A 22,027-nucleotide genomic window follows, 5' to 3' on the forward strand; every position below is an offset into this window, starting at 1 on the left:
ACTAGGTCTGCCGGCTTCCCGACTGCATACCCTTTGGGCTGGTAACACACAGTGACATGATGGAAGGGGAGAGCAGGAGTATAATTTGGGCTGATGGCTCCTGATGTATGAGATACACCAGAGAGTGTGGAGAGGAGACTGGTCAGATCTCTGGGCTGGTAACACACAGTGACATGATGTGAGGGGGAGAGCAGGAGTATAATAGGGGCTGATGGCTCCTGATGTATGATATACACCAGAGAGTGTGGGGAGGAGACTGGTCAGATCTCTGGGCTGGTAACACACAGTGACATGATGTGAGGGGGAGAGCAGGAGTATATTAGGGGCTGATGGCTCCTGATGTATGAGATACACCAGACAGTGTGTGGAGGAGACTGGTCAGCTCTCTGAGATGGTAACACACAGTGACATGATGTGAGGGGGAGAGCAGGAGTATAATAGGGGCTGATGGCTCCTGATGTATGAGATACACTAGAGAGTGTGGGAAGGAGACTGGTCAGATCTCTGGGCTGGTAACACACAGTGACATGATGTGAGGGGGAGAGCAGGAGCATAATAGGGGCTAATGGCTCATGATGTATGAGATACACCAGACAGTGTGTGGAGGAGACTGGTCAGCTCTCTGGGATGGTAACACACAGTGACATGATGTGAGCGAGAGATCATGAGTATAATAGGGGCTGATGGCTCCTGATGTATGACATACACCAGAGAGTATGGGGATGAGACTGGTCAGATATCTGGGCTGGTAACACACAATGACATGATGTGAGGGGGAAAGCAGGAGTATAATAGGGGCTGATGTCTCCTGATGTATGAGATACACCAGAGAGTGTGGAGAGTAGACTGGTCAGATCTCTGGGCTAGTAACACACAGTGACATGATGTGAGGGGGAGAGCAGTATAATAGGGACTGACGGCTCCTGACTTCACACTGGGAAGATACATTCCTCTCATTAGTTTGTACTGACAGAGGAGAATGTAGCAGTGACTGAGAAAGTAGAATACAGTATGTGACTATTTTCTGTAATGTGTTTATTACTCACGTGTGCTGATATCTGTAGGTATTTCCTCCTCTGTAAACTGCTGATCACCCATAATATACTTTTCTTCTTCCACCTCTATATCCTCTGCCTTAATATCAGTCACATACGTCTCTTCTTCTCCCTCTATATCTTCTGCCTTCATATCAGTCACATACGTCTCTTCTTCTCCCTCTATATCTTCCGCCTTCATATCAGTCACATACGTCTCTTCTTCTCCCTCTGTATCTTCTGCCATAATATCAGTCACATACGTCTCTGATTCTCCCTCTCTATCTTCTGCCTTATTATCAGTCACATACGTCTCTTCTTCTCCCTCTATATCTTCCGCCTTCATATCAGTCACATACGTCTCTTCTTCTCCCTCTGTATCTTCTGCCATAATATCAGTCACATACGTCTCTGATTCTCCCTCTATATCTTCTGCCTTATTATCAGTCACATATGTCTTTTCTTCTCCATCTATATAATTTATCTTAATATTAATCAGATCTTCACCCTAAATCAGATAATAAAAAATTGCATAAAGTCTGATGTCATTATTTGAGAGTATACAGTATAATATCGGTGAATAAAACACACACAGCTGCTCTACAGATCATATAGTGACAGTCTCTATAGTATATTGGTGAGACCAAAAATCTCAGCTACCTGATGCTCAGGTGGAATCTTGTGATTCTTCTCTGTACAATCCTGAAAATAAAGAGGATGGGGACATCTATCTGGGGTATTTCTGTTACTGGGTCCATCTGTAGGGGACAAACAGTGACTGAGTACATTGTATATATGTGATTATCAGATGATGTATATATATATAAGAGGCCCCCATACCTGCTCTCCCCTGTACAATAAATGACAGTCTCCTCTTACCCAGTAATGTGAGGGGCTGGTGCTTCTCCATCATCACGTCCTTGTATAGATCATTGTGTTCCTCTATATACTCCTCCTGCATGGAAACATAGACGGTGAAATCCTGACACCTTATAGGAACCTGACACACACAATGTTACATTCATCACCCAGACACATCCCCTGGTGTTACTGTATAGTGTCCCATTCCCAGCAGTCACCTCTCCCAGTCATCACCCAAACACATCCCCCGGTGTTACTGTATAATGTCCCATTCCAGCAGTCACCTCTCCAGTTAGCAGCTGCATGTTCTTGTTGGTGAGTTCCAGGATCTTCTGGTCATTGTGTCTCTCATGTGTCAGTGAGTGAGGTGGAGGCACCATGATGGGGGTCTGGGTCTTGCTGAGTCCTCCTGACACAGGGGGATGGCTGCTGGGTATCTCACACTCACCAGATGTCTTCTTCACTACTGTGTAATCCTGTTTATTGGGGGAGACAACAATGAGATGGTCAATTAAGCTCCACTTAAATGGGGGTGTTTATTCAGGTGATAACTTTGCATAATATACAAGAAGACTATTTCACAATAAAAAGTCTTGTAACAGTCTCCTATATATAGGAAAATGTAGAATATATAGTATCTCCTGTAGCTTTGACATCTGTGTGTCAGTGAAAAAAATTAAATAACATACTGCGAGCAATGTGCTAAATCCCAACTCCAGGGAGGATTGTGGGACTGATACTAATATCTGAGAGTGGCTAACTGCTGCTAGGGTATTACTATAGATATATGTGATGTTACTGTGACACTCCCAGATCCCTGTTACCTCCAGAGTAATGTCCCTGTATTATTACTATAGGTATAAGTGATGTCACGGTGACACTCCCAAAACCCCTCACCTTCCCAGTTATGTCCCTGTATTATTACTATAGATATAAGTGATGTGACTGTGACACTCCCAGATCCCCTCACCTCCACAGTCAAGTCCCTGTATTATTACTATAGATATAAGTGATGTCACTGTGACACTCCCAGATCCCCTCACCTCCCCAGTCATGTCCCTATATTATTACTATAGATATAAGTGATGTCACTGTGACACTCCCAAATCCCCTTACCTCCCCAGTCATGTCCCTGTATTATTACTATAGATATAAATGATGTCACTGTGACACTCCCAGATCCCCTCACCTCCCCAGTCATGTCCCTGTAATATTACTGTAGATATGTCATGTCACTGTGACACTCAAAGATCCTTTCACCTCCCCAGTCATGTCACTGCAATATTACTGTAGATATGTCATGTCACTGTGACACTCCCAGATCCCCTCACCTCCCCAGTCATGTCCCTGTATTATTACTACAGATATAAGTGATGTCACTGTGACACTCCCAGATCCCCTCACCTCCCCAGTCATGTCCCTGTAATATTACTATAGATATAAATGACGTCACTGTGACTCTCCCAGATCCTCTCACCTCCCCAGTCATGTCCCTGTAATATTACTGTAGATATGTCATGTCACTGTGACACTCCCAGATCCCCTCACCTCTCCAGTCATGTTCCAGTATTATTACTATAGATAGAAGTGATGTCACTGTGACACCCCCAGATCCTCTCACCTCCCCAGTCATGTCCCTGTATTATTACTATAGATATAAGTGATGTCACTGTGACACTCCCAGATCCCCTCACCTCCCCAGTCATGTCCCTGTAATATTACTGTAGATATGTCATGTCACTGTGACACTCCCAGATCCTTTCACCTCCCCAGTCATGTCCCTGTAATATTACTGTAGATATGTCATGTCACTGTGACACTCCCAGATCCCCTCACCTCCCCAGTCATGTTCCTGTATTATTACTATAGATAGAAGTGACGTCTGTGTGATAGCCCCAGGCCCTCTCACCTCCCCAGTTAGCACGTAGATGATCTCCAGGGTGAGCTGTAAGAGCCTTTCAGTACGGTGACTGCCGTTCTTGTCCATCCTCAGTGAATCAGTGAGAATACAGAACGTGTGATGTGTAATAAAACTCTGGTTCCTCAGAGAAGGACTTTCTAGAAAGAAATAGAATAAATATAACAGACATCACAGAGAACACATGTAACACAGTCAGACATGTAACATTGAGTGATCAGTAAGTCTCCCCTTCCCCCCCAGTCATAGAGCCCTGGTCAGTGTCTGTCAGAGGTTCCTGTGTACCAGCTCCATAAGACTCCTCAGGGGCTGTCATACAATGCTGTACTGCATAAGGTTACACCAATGCTCCTCTCCTGGCTGGGGGCCTTATTCCTCCAAGAGACATATATCAAAATCTCTTTGCGCCACTAGAAATAAGTTACATCGGTGTTAGGACACTGGCCCTTATTTTGTATCTGACATTGTCTCCTCACATACAGGAGTTAATATTACTCCACTTTTTATCACCTGCCTCACAGACTATTTATTCCTGCCCCTGACCATGCCCCCTGCTGGTCATTGATTGTTTTCCCTGGATTGTATTCCACGGCCTGAACTTGATATCCAGTCTATTGGACTTCAGCAAACTGCAGCTCCACTGCTGTCCATGAGTCTGTCTCATCTACTCTGCAGCTTTATACCTTTGCTTGTATCCATTCTGTATACCTCCAGCCCATAATCTGTGCAGCTAAAGCCAGCTGGGCCTCTGCAAGCTGTCCCTCCTATTGCTGCATGTTAATCTGCCTCATCGATTACAGAGTGCACCATTGTTTTTGTAATTTGCCTGGATTATGTTTTTGTTTCAATAACATTTTATATTTCACTATGCTCCTGACTACACACCTGTCATTATAAGTATCCAGTTACATAACATTTGTCACACCGGAGGGTTGGTTTGGGTTGGAACAGGTGTGGGAGGTTAAAGAAGAGATTTAAGAGATGTGGATGAACTTATGTGGCTTGAGCCACAACTTCCTCAAGTATAGATGTGAGGAGGTAGAGATACGGCAGTGGATGATGGGCCCGAAGGTGAGAACAGGAATAGAAAGTCTTTATTGAACACGAGGTTGCAATGGAACTGGACATAAAATACTGAAGGAATGGGCAGACTCGGATTGGGACCGATGATGCTGATTGAGAGCTGGATTGTTTTGAGACTGATGTTGATGAATTGAAGAACTTGATAGATTTGAATCCGATGTTGATGAACTTGATCGATTTTGGACCGATGTCGAAGAATTCGAAGAACTTAATTGATATGAGTCCGATATTAATGATTTGAAGAAGCGTCATTCCACACCAGTTTAACCTGGTGTGTCCACCACCCAACTCAGAATTTCCATAAAAATTTTTAGTTGACAGATAATGTAAAAAAAAAAACTATTTCTGCCAAATATCTCAACTGTCTGACTTTTCCAAAATATAGATTTTTCAATTTATTAAACTATTTACTAATGTCTATTTATTTATTCACTTTATTTGAAGTATCACAGGTGTTTATTAAGGAATCACCATGAAATTTGGACCTCTAAGGTAACTTTTTCTCAGAATCTAAAAAGCCAAACTAAATTACTTTATCTGTCTTACGTTTCGAGTTACAGGACAGATTAAAGATTTTGGAACAGAATTAAAAACACAAGGTTAAAGCAACATTAGATATCTCAATTTTATTTAGGTGCTTAAGAAAGGTTAACATTACTACCACAAAAAAAAAATCAGCATGGTACTCTGTTTTATAGTGGAGAGAAAAAAAGTATGAAATTGACATTTGATTACTGTTGTACAGCATCCATAATTAACATAAGAAACCTAGAAATGTAAAAACGTAAACATAACTGAAGCTGAGTCAACAATAACATTATTTTCCCCTTGTTTGGAACCTGTTGTAATGGTCACGTGTCAGCAGACAGTGTATATTGTCTTCCAGTAATTCCCAAAAAATGGGTATATCTAATGTTGATTTAACCTTGCATTTTTAATTCTGTTCCAAAATCTTGAAATTTTGTTGCAATTCGAAAAGTAAGGCAGATAAAGTAATTTGGTTACCTTAAGCCTCCAAATTTCATGGAGATTCCTTAATAAACAGCCATGATACTTGAAATAAACTGAATAAATAAGTCGCGATTAGTAATAGTTTAATAAATTGAAAAATCAATGTTTTGGAAATTAACGATTACATCCGCTCTGATGACATTTTTTTTTTTTTTTAATCTGAGAAGAGTGGCGGACAATTAATTTGTTTTGGGGGAACTGATATGGAATGACCCTTTATGAACCCCTCTCCCCTAAATAATAAAAATACAGCATATCAGTGAGTGCCAGCAGCTGTTTAATTCCCCCTCATACAACACTGTAGTCCTCTACCCCCTATATAATAATACCACATATATAACTGTGTGCTGTTTTATTCCCCCTCATTTATCACCGAACAGTCCCCTCTCCCTTACATAATAATACCACATATCAGTGTGTGCTGGGAGCTGTGTTATTCTCCCTCATATATCACTGTACGGTTCCCTCTCTCCCCTATATAATAATAATACCACATATCAGTGTGTGCTGGGAGCTGTGTTATTCCCCCTCATATATCACTGTACAGTCCCCTCCCCCTATATAATAATAATATCACATATCAGTGTGTGCTGGGATCTGTGTTATTCCCCCTCATATACCACTGTACGGTCCCCTCCCCCTATATAATAATAATATCACAAATCAGTGTGTGCTGGGAGCTGTGCTATTCCCCCTCATATATCACTGTACAGTCCCCTCTCCCTTATATAAGAATACCACATATCAGTGTGTGCTGGGAGCTGTGTTATTCTCCTTCATATATCACTATACAGTCCCCTCCCCCTATATAATAATATCACATATCAGTGTGTGCTGGGATCTGTGTTATTGCCCCTCACATATCACTGTACAGTCCCCTCTCCCCTATATAATAATAATACCACATATCAGTGTGTGCTGGGATCTGTGTTATTCCCCCTCATATACCACTGTACGGTCCCCTCTCCCTTATATAATAATACCACATATCAGTGTGTGCTGGAAGCTGTGTTATTCCCCCTCATATATCACTGTACAGTCCCCTCTCCCCTATATAATGATAAAACCACATATCAGTGTGTGCTGGGAGCTGTGTTATTCATCCTCATATATCACTGTACAGTCCCCTCTCCCCTATATAATAATAATACCACATATCAGTGTGTGCTGGGAGCTGTGTTATTCCCCCTCATATATCACTGTACGGTCCCCTCTCCCCTATATAATAATACCACATATCAGTGTGTGCTGGGAGCTGTGTTATTCCCCCTCATATATCACTGTACATTCCCCTATCTCCTATATAATAATAATACCACATATCAGTGTGTGCTGGGAGCTGTGTTATCCCCCCTCATATATCACTGTACAGTCCCCTCTCCCCCTATATAATAATAATACCACATATCACTGTGTGCTCGGAGCTGTGTTATTCCCCATCATATATCACTGTACAGTCCCCTCCCCCTATATAATAATAATACCACATATCAGTGTGTGCTGGGAGCTGTGTTATTCCCCCTAATATATCACTCTACGGATCCCTCTCTCCCCTATATAATAATAATACCACATATCAGTGTGTGCTGGGAGCTGTGTTATTCCCCCTCATATATCACTGTACAGTCCCTTCTCCCCTATATAATAATAATACCACATATCAGTGTGTGCTGGGAGCTGTGTTATTCCCCCTCATATATCACTGTACAGTCCCCTCTCCATTATATATTAATAATAATACCACATATCAGTGTGTGCTGGGAGCTGTGTTATTGCCCCTCATATATCACTGTACAGTCCCCTCCCCCTATATAATAATAATATCACATATCAGTGTGTGCTGGGAGCTGTGTTATTCCCCCTCATATATCACTGTACAGTCCCCTCCCCCTATATAATAATAATACCACATATCAGTGTGTGCTGGGAGCTGTGTTATTCCCCCTCATATATCACTGTACGGTCCCCTACCCCCTATATAATAATACCACATAGTGTGTGCTGGGAGCTGTGTTATTCCCCCTCATATATCACTGTACGGTCCCCTACCCCCTATATAATAATACCACATAGTGTGTGCTGGGAGCTGTGTTATTCCCCCTCATATATCACTGTACAGTCCCCTCTCCCCTATATAATAATAATAATACCACATATCAGTGTGTGCTGGGAGCTGTGTTATTCCCCCTCATATATCACTGTACAGTCCCCTCCCCCCTATATAATAATAATAATACCACATATCAGTGTGTGCTGGGAGCTGTGTTATCCCCCCTCATATATCACTGTACAGTCCCCTCTCCCCCTATATAATAATAATACCACATATCAGTGTGTGGTGGGAGCTGTGTTATTCCCCCTCATATATCACTGTACAGTCCCCTCTCCCCTATATAATAATAATATAATTAATATATACAGGAGACGTTACCTGGCTCTGGCTGTCAGGAATGTCTATAACAAAATGGCAGCTAAAGCCCCTGTGGCCCCGCCCCCTCTGCTCTGTGACTGGGAGACTATAACAATATGGCCGCCGGTCACCGTACATGAGGACACCATTAGACTATACTCATGTTACTCTAGTGATGAAGCTGTGAGCGGCAGTTGCCGGTGGCTTCTAGTTACAGGACGTCCTTCCTACTTTGTGCCGTCTGATTGGCTACTCGCTGCTGCCAATCACCGCACTGAGGGGAATGAGAGGAGGGCGGTCACTATGATACGGGGGCGGGGTAGATAGTAGCCATAACTACATGGAGATGAGGGGGCGGGGCTATGTAGAGGGGGCGTTTCTTTTATTTACTTCAACTTCCGGGTGACGCTTCCAGCAGGAGGAATAAGCAGCAGGTGATGGTATTTATTATTATTATACAGGGGAGCAGACTGCGGTGCCTCATTATTATCATACAGGTAGAGCAGACACCAGTGTTCTATATAATACAGGTGTGCCAAACCCTGGTTTTACGTTGATACGGCTGGAGCAACCTCTAGTGCTGCATTATATATATGCACAGGTAGTGCAGGTGCCAGTGATGGTATGATACAGGTGGAGCAGAACCTTTTGTTACTAATATACAGCTGGAGCAGACTCTGCATTATCTTTATATAAGTGGAGCAGACCCCAGTGTTGATGTAATACAGGTGGAGCAGAACCTTTTGTTACTGTAATAAAGCTGGAGCAGACTCTGGTGCTGCATTATGATGTATCAGGTGGAGCAGACGCCAGTGTTGGTTAGATACAGGTGAAACTAACTTATGTTACTAACATACAGCTGGAGCAAACTCTGGTGCTGCATTATCATAGTACAGGTGGAGCATACCCCAATGTTTGTATACTGCAGGTGGAGCAGAACTTTTTGTTACTAATAAAGAGCTGGAGCAGACTTTAGTGCTGCATTATCATTATAAAGGTGGAACATTCCCCAGTGTTGGTATTATACAGGTGGAGCAGATGCTTTTGTTACTAATATACAGCTGGAGCAGACCCTGGTGCTGCATCACCATTATACAGGTGGAGCAGACCCCAGAGTTGGTCTAATACAGGTGGAGTAGGCCTCAGTATTGGCATAATACGGGTGGAGCAGATCCTTTTGTTACTATAATACAGCTGGAGCAGACTCTGGTGCTGCATTATCATTACACATGTAGCAACTATAGAAGCAGGAAGTTCTCTCTATATTTTGGGGCACTCTCCCTACTAATAATATAATGTAACCTGTAATAGTGTCAGTAAGAAATGACCGAGGTGTTATACGTATAGCGCAATAAGTCAGGAAATACACAGAACGTCTAACCAGGGCCAATAACCCCTCAGCATTGACCAGCTGTGTGATGGGAGACGTATATAGTGATTATCTGTATCACTTATGGTCTAATAAATCTGTATAATAAAGCGTCAGTAACCACTTAAAGCGTCTGCGCATTTGATTTTAGGTGCCATATAGAACCTTTGGCCTTTTTTATATTTTGTGTATTATAGTGTAACCTATTTGTGTCTGGGAGTTTTTAATCACAGTAATAAACAGCTATAAGCAGCAGTGCTCCCACCCTTGGGAGGGGGGGGGGGGAGAAGAGAGAGAGAGAAAACGAACTCACTGGACTACTTAAAGATTTTTATGGAAAAGGTAAAAAGTTTTTAATCCATATAGAGTCAGTCGTCGGCGTTTCGGCTCACAACAAGCCTTTGTCAAGACATCAATAAGAAATCCACCAACACTAACGAATAGTTGCTGTTCGTTAGTGTTGGTGGATTTATGTCTTGACAAAGGCTTGTTGTGAGCCGAAACGTCGACGACCGACTTTATATGGATTAAAAACTTTTTACCTTTTGCATAAAAATCTTTTAGTCTGGTGAGTGCTCTCCAAATATACTCTCAATATATCTGGGTGTCTCTGTGAGATGGACTTCCCTGAGATGTGGCACCCCAGCAGCTGAGGAAATTGGAGGCTTGTGAGTGCGGTTTCCTTGTTGAACTATATACAGTCAGGTGCATAAATATTGGGACATTGACAGAATTTTCAGATTTTGGCCTCTATTCACCACCACAATGGCTTTGAAATTAAACAAACAAGATGTGCTTTAACTGCAGACTTTCAGATTTCATTTGAGGGTAAGTACATCAAAATCAGGTGAACGGTGTAGGAATTACAACGGTTTCTATATGTGCTTCACACTTTTTAAGGGGCCAAAAGTAATGGGACTATCAACTCAAAAGCTATTTCATGGACAGTTGTGGGCTATTCCCTCATTATTTCATTATCAATTAAGCAGGTAAAAGGTCTGGAGTTGATTCTATGTGTGACATTTGCATTTGGAATCAGTTGCTGTCAACTCTCAATATGAGATCCAAAGAGCTGTCACTATCAGTGAAGCAAGCCATCATTAGGCTGAAAACTCAAAGCAAACCCATCAGAGAGATAGCAAAAACATTAGGTGTGGCCAAATCAACTGTTTGGAACATTCTTAAAAAGAAAGAACGCACCGGAGAGCTCAGCAACACCAAAAGACCCGGAAGACCACGGAAAACAACTGTGGTGGATGACAAAAGAATTATTTTCCTGGTGAAGAAAACCCCTTCACAACAGTTGGCCAAATCAAGAACACTCTCTAGGAGGTAGGTGTATATGTGTCAAAGTCAACAATCAAGAGAAGACTTCACAAGAGTGAATATAGAGGGTTCACCACAAGATGTAAACCATTGGTGAGCCTCAAAAACAGGAAGACCAGATTAGAGTTTGCCATACAACATTTAAAAAAGCCATTACAGTTCTGGAATAACATCCTATGGACAGATGAGACAAAGATCAACTTGTACCAGAGTGATGGGAAGAGAAGAGTATGGAGAAGGAAAGGAACTGCTCATGATCCAAAACATACCACCTCATCAGTGAAGCATGGTGATGGTAGTGTCATGGTGTGGGCATGTATGGCTGCCAATGGAACTGGTTCCCTTGTATTTATTGATGATGTGTCTGCTGACAAAAGCAGGAGAATGAATTCTGAAGTGTTTCGGGCAATATTATATGCTCATATTCAGTCAAATGCTTCAGAACTCAGATGGACAATGACCCGAAGCATACTGCAAAAGCAACCAAAGAGTTTTTTTAAGACTAAAAAGTGGAATGTTATGCAATGGCCAAGTCAATCCCCTGACCTGAATCCGATTGAGCATGCATTTCACTTGATGAAGACAAAACTGAAGGGAAAATGCCCCAAGAACAAGCAGGAACTGAAGACATATGCAGTAGAGGCCTGGCAGAGCATCACCAGGGATGAAACCCAGCGTCTGGTGATGTCTATGCGTTCCAGACTTCAGGCTGTAATTGCCTGCAAAGGATTTGCAACAAAGTATTAAAAAGTGAAAGTTAGATTTAGGATTGTTTTAGTTTGTCCCATTACTTTTGGCCCCTTAAAAAGTGGGACGCACATATAGAGACCGTTGTAATTCCTACACCGTTCACCTGATTTGGATGTAATTACCCTCAAATTAAATCTGAAAGTCTGCAGTTAAAGCACATCTTGTTTGTTTACTTTCAAAGCAATTGTGAATAGAGGCCAAAATATGAAAATTCTGTCAATGTCCCAATATTTATGCACCTGACTGTGTGTGTGTGTGTGTGTGTGTGTGTGTATATATATATATATATATATATATATATATATTCTGTATGTATGTATATCTACATAGTGGTAGAAAAAAAAAAATCCAGCACAAGTTGCATTGTACTTCAGATCATGTGATTTATCTGATTATTTCCACTTGTGGCCAACACTATGTGGGGATGACCACACGTAATTTTAGAGAACGTATGGCCAACCATCGCTCCTCTATTCGGACTGCACTGTTGAATAATGATTCAGATAAACCGGTAGCCCGACATTTTGCCAAAGAGAGACTCTGTATCAAGTCTTAAGTGCATGCTAATAGATTATGTTCCTATTCTTCCTCGTGGTTATGACCGTGCCAAGACATTACGCCAACGTGAGGTTAGATAGATTTTTTTTTTAACTGGACACAGTGTCCCCACGGGGTTTAAATAGCGTTCCCGTTAGGCTATGTTTCAGCAGGGTGCCGCGCCCTGCCCTATTTCTCAAGGGCAGAAAGCACCCTGCCCTCCAGCGCGGCGCCCCGCTGATACAGCCAGCGGGTTCTGTCTCCACCCGTGGGTCACAGTGTCCCACGGGTGGTGAATCCGGCGGCGCAGTGGTCATCGCCGGTGAACGGACGTCGGGTGCATGCGCCCAGCATCCATTCACTGTGACTGTAGCGCTTGGGGGCTGCCCGCCATGTCCGTAAGTGCCGGGCACGCCCCAGGAGTGACGAAAAGGGGATGCGTCATAAAAACACATCCCGTTTACTTTGGCCACACCTTCGGCGCGCATAGAAGTGCCCTAACTGTTGGTCCGGTGCCCTGCCTGCTGCCAGACCTAGAGTGAGCACTATTAAACAAATCCAACCCATACAATATCTTCTTGCGCTAAATGGTTTCAGTATCATAATATTATCATGGACACACTATTCATGATACAGTGTCATTGGAGTTTTTCTGTATTTTTATGTTTTAGTGTTTTTTCGTTTCTCAGTATTTTTATTTTTTATTGAATTTTTTTCTTTTTTGTATTCTATATTTGCATATGTAAGTGTGGTGGGTAATATGTAAGTGTGGTGGGTAATAGTCCACTTGCAATGACTTCAGTATACTGTTTAGCTCATTTATTACCATGAGCTATGATGATGATTAATGTCATTACCATATATATGATTGCTGTTGTTATTTAGTTTCTGATTGGCCAGCTATGATGTAAATTTTTTGTTTGTTTTCTCAGTTATCACAGATTGCTTATGGTGCATACGGTCGTGTTCACTGATTTGGTTTAATGGCCACCTGGATCTTCCCCAGTCAGACTGATATTAGTCTGATTGTCTCGGGCCAGCGCACCCCGTGTTAGGACCTATCGATGGCCCATTTTTACTGAGACAGATGTATCTATAATGGCAGTCCTTGATCGCTTAACTCTGAATGATACATCTGTTCATACAGCAATGTGCAGCTCTGACTATGATTGAGTCCTTAATACGAGAGCCATGTATATGTATGACATTGGTCTGCAGCTGCTAATTTATCTATGCTGTGCCTGTGGAGGGGCGCATGAGCTGATGGTAACTCAGTGAGATATTACTACATGTGTGACATTCATCTCCATATGTGTGAGTTGTGAAACGATCTCTGAGGGAGGTGCGCTAAGTGACAGGAGCTTCGCTGACATTGGAGGGTCACCGTTATGTTTATGTTTTCCACCCTGGCGCCTCCCACCAGTTTGATTGGTGTGCGCTCTGGTGGGGGAGTGTACCTAAGTTGACACGAATGTGGTGCTCTCTGTGGAGCGCAGAGTGTTGAGCGCCATCTTGGATGTGGCATGGTAAAGTTAACTATGCCGATTTTTCTCTTTATTTGCAGATGCTATAACATTGCCCTTTAAGGATGTGTCTAAGCGCTGCTGTCTGCACTTGTCTGTTATAAGATTTTTTGATTAATTTTAACACATATGTGATTACAGTGCTAGTTCCTGTCTGAGCTAATTAAGGGGGAAGGGTCAGAGGTAGACTGTTATGGTATAGAGGGAAGGGTCAGAGGTATACTGTTATGGTATAGAGGGAAGGGTCAGAGGTATACTGTTATGGTATAGAGGGAAGGGTCAGAGGTAGACTGTTATGGTATAGAGGGAAGGGTCAGAGGTATACTGTTATGGTATAGAGGGAAGGGTCAGAGGTAGACTGTTATGGTATAGAGGGAAGGGTCAGAGGTAGACTGTTATGGTATAGAGGGAAGGGTCAGAGGTAGACTGTTATGGTATAGAGGGAAGGGTCAGAGGTAGACTGTTATGGTATAGAGGGAAGGGTCAGAGGTATACTGTTATGGTATAGAGGGAAGGGTCAGAGGTAGACTGTTATGGTATAGAGGGAAGGGTCAGAGGTAGACTGTTATGGTATAGAGGGAAGGGTCAGAGGTAGACTGTTTGCTATGTAAGGTGGCTCCCACACATCAGTGATCAGTGGTTGTGGAGAGACCTATGTGTACATGTCCTGAAGACGGTCCCAATGTGGATTGAAACGTCAACTTTTTATGTCTTAACAGATAAGTAATAAAGATGTGACTTTATTTACTACTACAATACCCAGTGAGTGCCCTCCTACTCTGCTGGTTTTGTACTTTGGATACCTATTTGGATCTTTGAGGAGCACCACATTGTTGGTCAAACTTTTTGCATTGAGTGCGGACATCAACAACTTTTATTATTTATTTATATATATATATATATATATATATATATATATATATATATATTGTAATCAACTAGTGTTTAGTGTTAAGGGAAGTTTAATAGTGAAAATGTGGATGCGCTAGTGCGCGTGTCTCTGTGATGTGAATATGTATGGTGCTGCTGTCTAATAAGAGAGGTTTATTCTCCTCCCAAGTTGTGAAACTATAAAGAGAAATATTGACTGCGCACTCAAAGACTATTCAGAGCCAACAAGTCTTTTAAATATATAAAAACATGTTTTAATAAAACATAAATAATATAAAGAAACCTATAACATTTTATATAAACACAAACATGTAATATTTTTGTGCAATGAAGTTTTCCAGGAAACACAAAATAAATCAATTGTGATAAATAGTTAAAAAATTAGATATTATTAAAAATAAAGATATGATATACAACTAAACCTTGTCACCAGCATTCCATTGGTGGAGAACAATGTAGCTAATCTTGTGTAGCAGCGTTAATTGAAACATATGAAGAGTGATTATTCTGTTTCTAATAATTGAGCAACGTGTACCAATATGCAGTCAAAATATTTAAGCTTATATTGCAAGGTCTCAAACCATGGTAAGCCGAAAACACGTTGCTGCTGTTTGGCAGCAGAAATGAGCAGTTCACTCCACAGTACAGAAATCTGGTATACTCAATAATGTTATAGACACCGTATTGAATAACAAGCTTCCCGGTGAGACCGTAATTTATGTCGGAGCCAGATAATAGCGCCGTTCTGAACAGTGATTTGTCTCATATGCTGGACAAGCTGCAGGGACGTAGTCTGTATGCCACATGCACCGGATTGTGGCAGACTACTCCGTGAGACTCGGCAGACTAGATGGAGCCAGGTATGTATGATGTCCTGGAGGTGTGGCTATTTCATATAGTATGTGAGCCGCAGGGACGCTGATCTCTGAGCCGCAGATGGTTTGGAAGGTAGTGCCGGCCGGCTGTAGCGGTCTCAGTACTGATCTCAGGTTTGTGGTGTCCGCTTGTGGCTAAGGTGCTAATTCTGGTAAGGACCTTGAACGCTGATGCCTTATAGTGAAAGAGTTCTCTCTAGCTGATGGAGTCAAGCCGGTGACATAAGAAGTAGCTCAATGCGTTTCAGTGCACCTGGCACCTTCATCAGGAGCATATGCTAGATTCCTTCCTGTTGTTTATTAAATAGAGACAGAGGGAGGTCTCCATGCAATCAGGACAGGTGTTATGGATCCATCATTTGTGATATGTTGTTTAGAAAGTTCCTAAGAACCACTGATACTGACAATCCTCTAATTTTTGAATATTATTATAATAATAACATCATTTATTTAAACAATATAATGATATAATTATAATGATAATTTTAAATAATATAATATAATGATGACCAGCATTAGACTTGTTGGCAAAAAATAAATTCTATAAATCATAAAAATTTGTATTTAACAATAATGATCATTCGACAGTGTCTAGTACAAAAGCACATATGTAACTACATATATATTTATATTTCTAAAATTATTTGTACTCATAACATGCTTCTAATCATATTTTGTAATAAAATAAATACTTCAAGGCAGTGGACTACAGATATATAGACGAAGGAGGTATGCAATATAAGAAAAACATATAAAACATAAAAATAAACACTATACCATTTATTAATTAATATGAAACCATATTTGGCAAATAGTGTAAATCGACCTGGGTTTAGATGTAGTATAACAACCTTGTATATAAGGTGATTTAATAAATTTATATACTATCATCTTTGAGTAATGATTCCCCAATGAAGGTTAAATATGAATGGATAAACCGATCTCATTCTAAAAAACAGAAAAGGGGAGAAAAAGGGGTAGGGAGGGAGGATGGGAGGGGGGGGGGCAGAAAACTGGGATCTGATATAAGCTAGATACGAGGGTCAGAAATCCTTTGGGTCAATGATTCGTGTGATATGTAGCGTCCCCGCTAGGCTGTTTTAGCGGGGCGCGGCGCCCTGCCCTCCAGAAGGAGGGCAAAAAGCGCCCTGCCCTCACAGCCTGCGGGTGCCGTCTTCACCCGCGGGACGCAGTGTCCCGCGGGTGGAGAAATGTGCGGTGACCCGGTCACCGCCGGAGAATAGACGCCGGGCGCATGCGCCCGGCATCTATTCTCCCTATCTGCAGCGCTTGGGGGCTGCCCGGCGTGTCCGTAAGTGCTGGGCATGCCCCCAAGTATGACGAAAAGGGGACGCGTCTTATATACACGCCCCCTTTTCATGGCCACGCCCCCCTTTCGGGCGCACAAAGTTCCCCTCTCTGTCTCTGGCGCCCTGCCTGCCGCCAGAGCTAGAGTGAACACTAGATAGGTGAAAAATAGTGGATTACTAGCAGTAAGTGGTCAAAAGTAATAAACCATAATTAGGGGATTACAGACTAGCCCGGTAAATTTGGCTGCCTCAAGGGTCCATGAGTGCAGGGGAACCACCAGGACGAGCCTGCAGCACCCCACAAAGAATGATCTATGGAGGAAATTAATTAGAAATCTACATCCACTGTCTCATTGAGACCCTCTGGTTTCAAGGTATAAATTTTATGTATCCAGACGGCTTCTATGAGACATAATCAGGAGAATCTGTCTCCACCTCTTTCAGTTTTTTTTGTGCTAGGGGCTCCGATACAATGGTTACAACTTGTGTTAATAATCATTTACCTATTTCTCTCCTTCTGTCCCCACCCAGCCTCTGATGATTGCAGACACCAGAAGTGGACATAAGAACATTCCCACAGGTAAGATTGTCACTATATGTGATTTATTATTATTCCCGTCTTCCAGCCGTCTACTTGTACAGGATATCACACATTAATAAATAACGCAATAAAGAACATTACGTTATTAGTCTGGATCTTTTCTCCCTCACAAAGTCTGGCCTCTGGTTATACGGTAGACGAGGATGAAACAAGGGATCCGATTGCCAGGTTCCCTCACAGATGTGGCCCTTAGTACATCCCATACATCTTTAGCCAATTTAGATGCACATGTAGGTAACAATGTCCTCTTGCTTGGCAACAGCATACAGTAATACAATAATACAGATCAGTGGAAGATGGAGCATCAGATGTAATAACCCTGTAGTTATTAGGGAATAACAGGACACATGTATTACTAGTGGTGTTATATGGAGATGTGACTAAGGGCTGATTCTCAGTAATACAATAATACAGATCAGTGATAGATGGAGCATCAGATATAATAACCCTGTAGTTATTAGGGAATAACAGGACACATGTATTACTAGTGGTGTTAGATGGAGATGTGACTATGGTCTGATTCTCAGTAATACAATAATACAGATCAGTGGTAGATGGAGCATCAGATGTAATAACCCTGTAGTTAGTAGGGAATAACAGCACACATGTATTACTAGTGGTGTTAGATGGAGATGTGACTAAGGTCTGATTCTCAGTAATACAATAATACAGATCAGTGGTAGATGGAGCATCAGCTGTAATATCCCTGTAGTTATTAGGAATAACAGGACAAATGTATTACTAGTGGTGTTAGATGGAGATGTGACTAAGGGCTGATTCTCAGTAATACAATAATACAGATCAGTGGTAGATGGAGCATCAGCTGTAATAAACCTGTAGTTATTAGGGAATAACAGGACACGTGTATTACTAGTGGTGTTATATGGAGATGTGACTAAGGGCTGATTCTCAGTAATACAATAATACAGATCAGTGGTAGATGGAGCATCAGATGTAATATCCCTGTAGTTATTAGGGAATAACAGGACACATGTATTACTAGTGGTGTTAGATGGAGATGTGACTAAGGGCTGATTCTCAGTAATACAATAATACAGATCAGTGGTAGATGGAGCATCAGATGTAATAACCCTGTAGTTATTAGGGAATAACAGGACACATGTATTACTAGTGGTGTTAGATGGAGATGTGACTAAGGGTTGATTCTCAGTAATACAATAATACAGATCAGTGGTAGATGGAGCATCAGCTGTAATAACCCTGTAGTTATTAGGGAATAACAGGACACATGTATTACTAGTGGTGGTAGATGGAGATGTGACTAAGGGCTGATTCTCAGTAATACAATAATACAGATCAGTGGTAGATGGAGCATCAGCTGTAATACCCCTGTAGTTATTAGGGAATAACAGGACACATGTATTACTAGTGGTGTTAGTTGGGGATGTGACTAAGGTCTGATTCTCAGTAATACAATAATACAGATCAGTGGTAGATGGAGCATCAGATGTAATAACCCTGTAGTTATTAGGGAATAACAGGACACATGTATTACTAGTGGTGTTAGATGGGGATGTGACTATGGTCTGATTCTCAGTAATACAATAATACAGATCAGTGGTAGATGGAGCATCAGATGTAATAACCCTGTAGTTAGTAGGGAATAACAGGACACATGTATTACTAGTGGTGTTAGATGGAGATGTGACTATGGTCTGATTCTCAGTAATACAATAATACAGATCAGTGGTAGATGGAGCATCAGATGTAATAACCCTGTAGTTAGTAGGGAATAACAGGACACATGTATTACTAGTGGTGATAGATGGAGATGTGACTAAGGTCTGATTCTCAGTAATACAATAATACAGATCAGTGGTAGATGGAGCATCAGCTGTAATAAACCTGTAGTTATTAGGGAATAACAGGACACGTGTATTACTAGTGGTGTTATATGGAGATGTGACTAAGGGCTGATTCTCAGTAATACAATAATACAGATCAGTGGTAGATGGAGCATCAGCTGTAATATCCCTGTAGTTATTAGGGAATAACAGGGCACATGTATTACTAGTGGTGTTAGATGGAGATGTGACTAAGGACTGATTCTCAGTAATACAATAATACAGATCAGTGGTAGATGGAGCATCAGCTGTAATATCCCTGTAGTTATTAGGAATAACAGGACACATGTATTACTAGTGGTGTTAGATGGAGATGTGACTAAGGGCTGATTCTCAGTAATACAATAATACAGATCAGTGGTAGATGGAGCATCAGATGTAATATCCCTGTAGTTATTAGGGAATAACAGGACACATGTATTACTAGTTGTGTTATATGGAGATGTGACTAAGGGCTGATTAACAGTAATACAATAATACAGATCAGTGGTAGATGGAGCATCAGCTGTAATATCCCTGTAGTTATTAGGGAATAACAGGGCACATGTATTACTAGTGGTGTTAGATGGAGATGTGACTAAGGACTGATTCTCAGTAATACAATAATACAGATCAGTGGTAGATGGAGCATCAGCTGTAATATCCCTGTAGTTATTAGGAATAACAGGACACATGTATTACTAGTGGTGTTATATGGAGATGTGACTAAGGGCTGATTCTCAGTAATACAATAATACAGATCAGTGGTAGATGGAGCATCAGCTGTAATATCCCTGTAGTTATTATGGAATAACAGGACACATGTATTACTAGTGGTGTTAGATGGAGATGTGACTAAGGACTGATTCTCAGTAATACAATAATACAGATCAGTGGTAGATGGAGCATCAGATGTAATAACTCTGTAGTTATTAGGAATAACAGGACACATGTATTACTAGTGGTGTTAGATGGAGATGTGACTAAGGACTGATTCTCAGTAATACAATAATACAGATCAGTGGTAGATGGAGCATCAGCTGTAATAACCCTGTAGTTATTAGGGAATAACAGGACACATGTATTACTAGTGGTGTTAGATGGAGATGTGACTAAGGGCTGATTCTCAGTAATACAATAATACAGATCAGTGGTAGATGGAGCATCAGATGTAATAACCCAGTAGTTATTAGGGAATAACAGGGCACATGTATTACTAGTGGTGTTAGATGGAGATGTGACTAAGGACTGATTCTCAGTAATACAATAATACAGATCAGTGGTAGATGGAGCATCAGATGTAATAACCCTGTAGTTAGTAGGGAATAACAGGACACATGTATTACTAGTGGTGTTAGATGGAGATGTGACTATGGTCTGATTCTCAGTAATACAATAATACAGATCAGTGGTAGATGGAGCATCAGATGTAATAACCCTGTAGTTAGTAGGGAATAACAGGACACGTGTATTACTAGTGGTGTTAGATGGAGATGTGACTAAGGGCTGATTCTCAGTAATACAATAATACAGATCAGTGGTAGATGGAGCATCAGATGTAATATCCCTGTAGTTATTAGGGAATAACAGGACACATGTATTACTAGTGGTGTTAGATGGAGATGTGACTAAGGGCTGATTCTCAGTAATACAATAATACAGATCAGTGGTAGATGGAGCATCAGATGTAATATCCCTGTAGTTATTAGGGAATAACAGGACACATGTTTTACTAGTGGTGTTATATGGAGATGTGACTAAGGGCTGATTAACAGTAATACAATAATACAGATCAGTGGTAGATGGAGCATCAGCTGTAATATCCCTGTAGTTATTAGGGAATAACAGGGCACATGTATTACTAGTGGTGTTAGATGGAGATGTGACTAAGGACTGATTCTCAGTAATAAAATAATACAGATCAGTGGTAGATGGAGCATCAGCTGTAATATCCCTGTAGTTATTAGGAATAACAGGACACATGTATTACTAGTGGTGTTAGATGGAGATGTGACTAAGGGCTGATTCTCAGTAATACAATAATACAGTTCAGTGGTAGATGGAGCATCAGATGTAATATCCCTGTAGTTATTAGGGAATAACAGGACACATGTATTACTAGTTGTGTTATATGGAGATGTGACTAAGGGCTGATTAACAGTAATACAATAATACAGATCAGTGGTAGATGGAGCATCAGCTGTAATATCCCTGTAGTTATTAGGGAATAACAGGGCACATGTATTACTAGTGGTGTTAGATGGAGATGTGACTAAGGACTGATTCTCAGTAATACAATAATACAGATCAGTGGTAGATGGAGCATCAGCTGTAATATCCCTGTAGTTATTAGGAATAACAGGACACATGTATTACTAGTGGTGTTATATGGAGATGTGACTAAGGGCTGATTCTCAGTAATACAATAATACAGATCAGTGGTAGATGGAGCATCAGCTGTAATATCCCTGTAGTTAATATGGAATAACAGGACACATGTATTACTAGTGGTGTTAGATGGAGATGTGACTAAGGACTGATTCTCAGTAATACAATAATACAGATCAGTGGTAGATGGAGCATCAGATGTAATAACTCTGTAGTTATTAGGAATAACAGGACACATGTATTACTAGTGGTGTTAGATGGAGATGTGACTAAGGACTGATTCTCAGTAATACAAT

At 41.3% G+C, this 22,027-nt stretch overlaps 1 protein-coding gene across 1 annotated transcript; it reads right to left on the minus strand.

The window, feature by feature from the left end:
* Positions 1-1,046: 1,046 nt before the first annotated feature.
* Positions 1,047-8,372, minus strand: LOC148430273 (uncharacterized; the record flags this gene model as incomplete). The annotated part of the gene is made up of 6 exons (XM_088466641.1): positions 8,339-8,372; positions 3,805-3,953; positions 2,180-2,371; positions 1,914-1,989; positions 1,695-1,792; positions 1,047-1,542 (listed from the first exon to the last, which is right to left on the minus strand). Coding segments are annotated over exons 2-6 (940 nt in total), but the record flags the coding sequence as incomplete, so codon positions are not given.
* Positions 8,373-22,027: the final 13,655 nt, after the last annotated feature.

This window comes from Taudactylus pleione, unplaced genomic scaffold (assembly GCF_031769625.1).
Source record: "Taudactylus pleione unplaced genomic scaffold, aTauple2 ptg004165l, whole genome shotgun sequence".
NCBI lineage: Eukaryota > Metazoa > Chordata > Amphibia > Anura > Myobatrachidae > Taudactylus > Taudactylus pleione.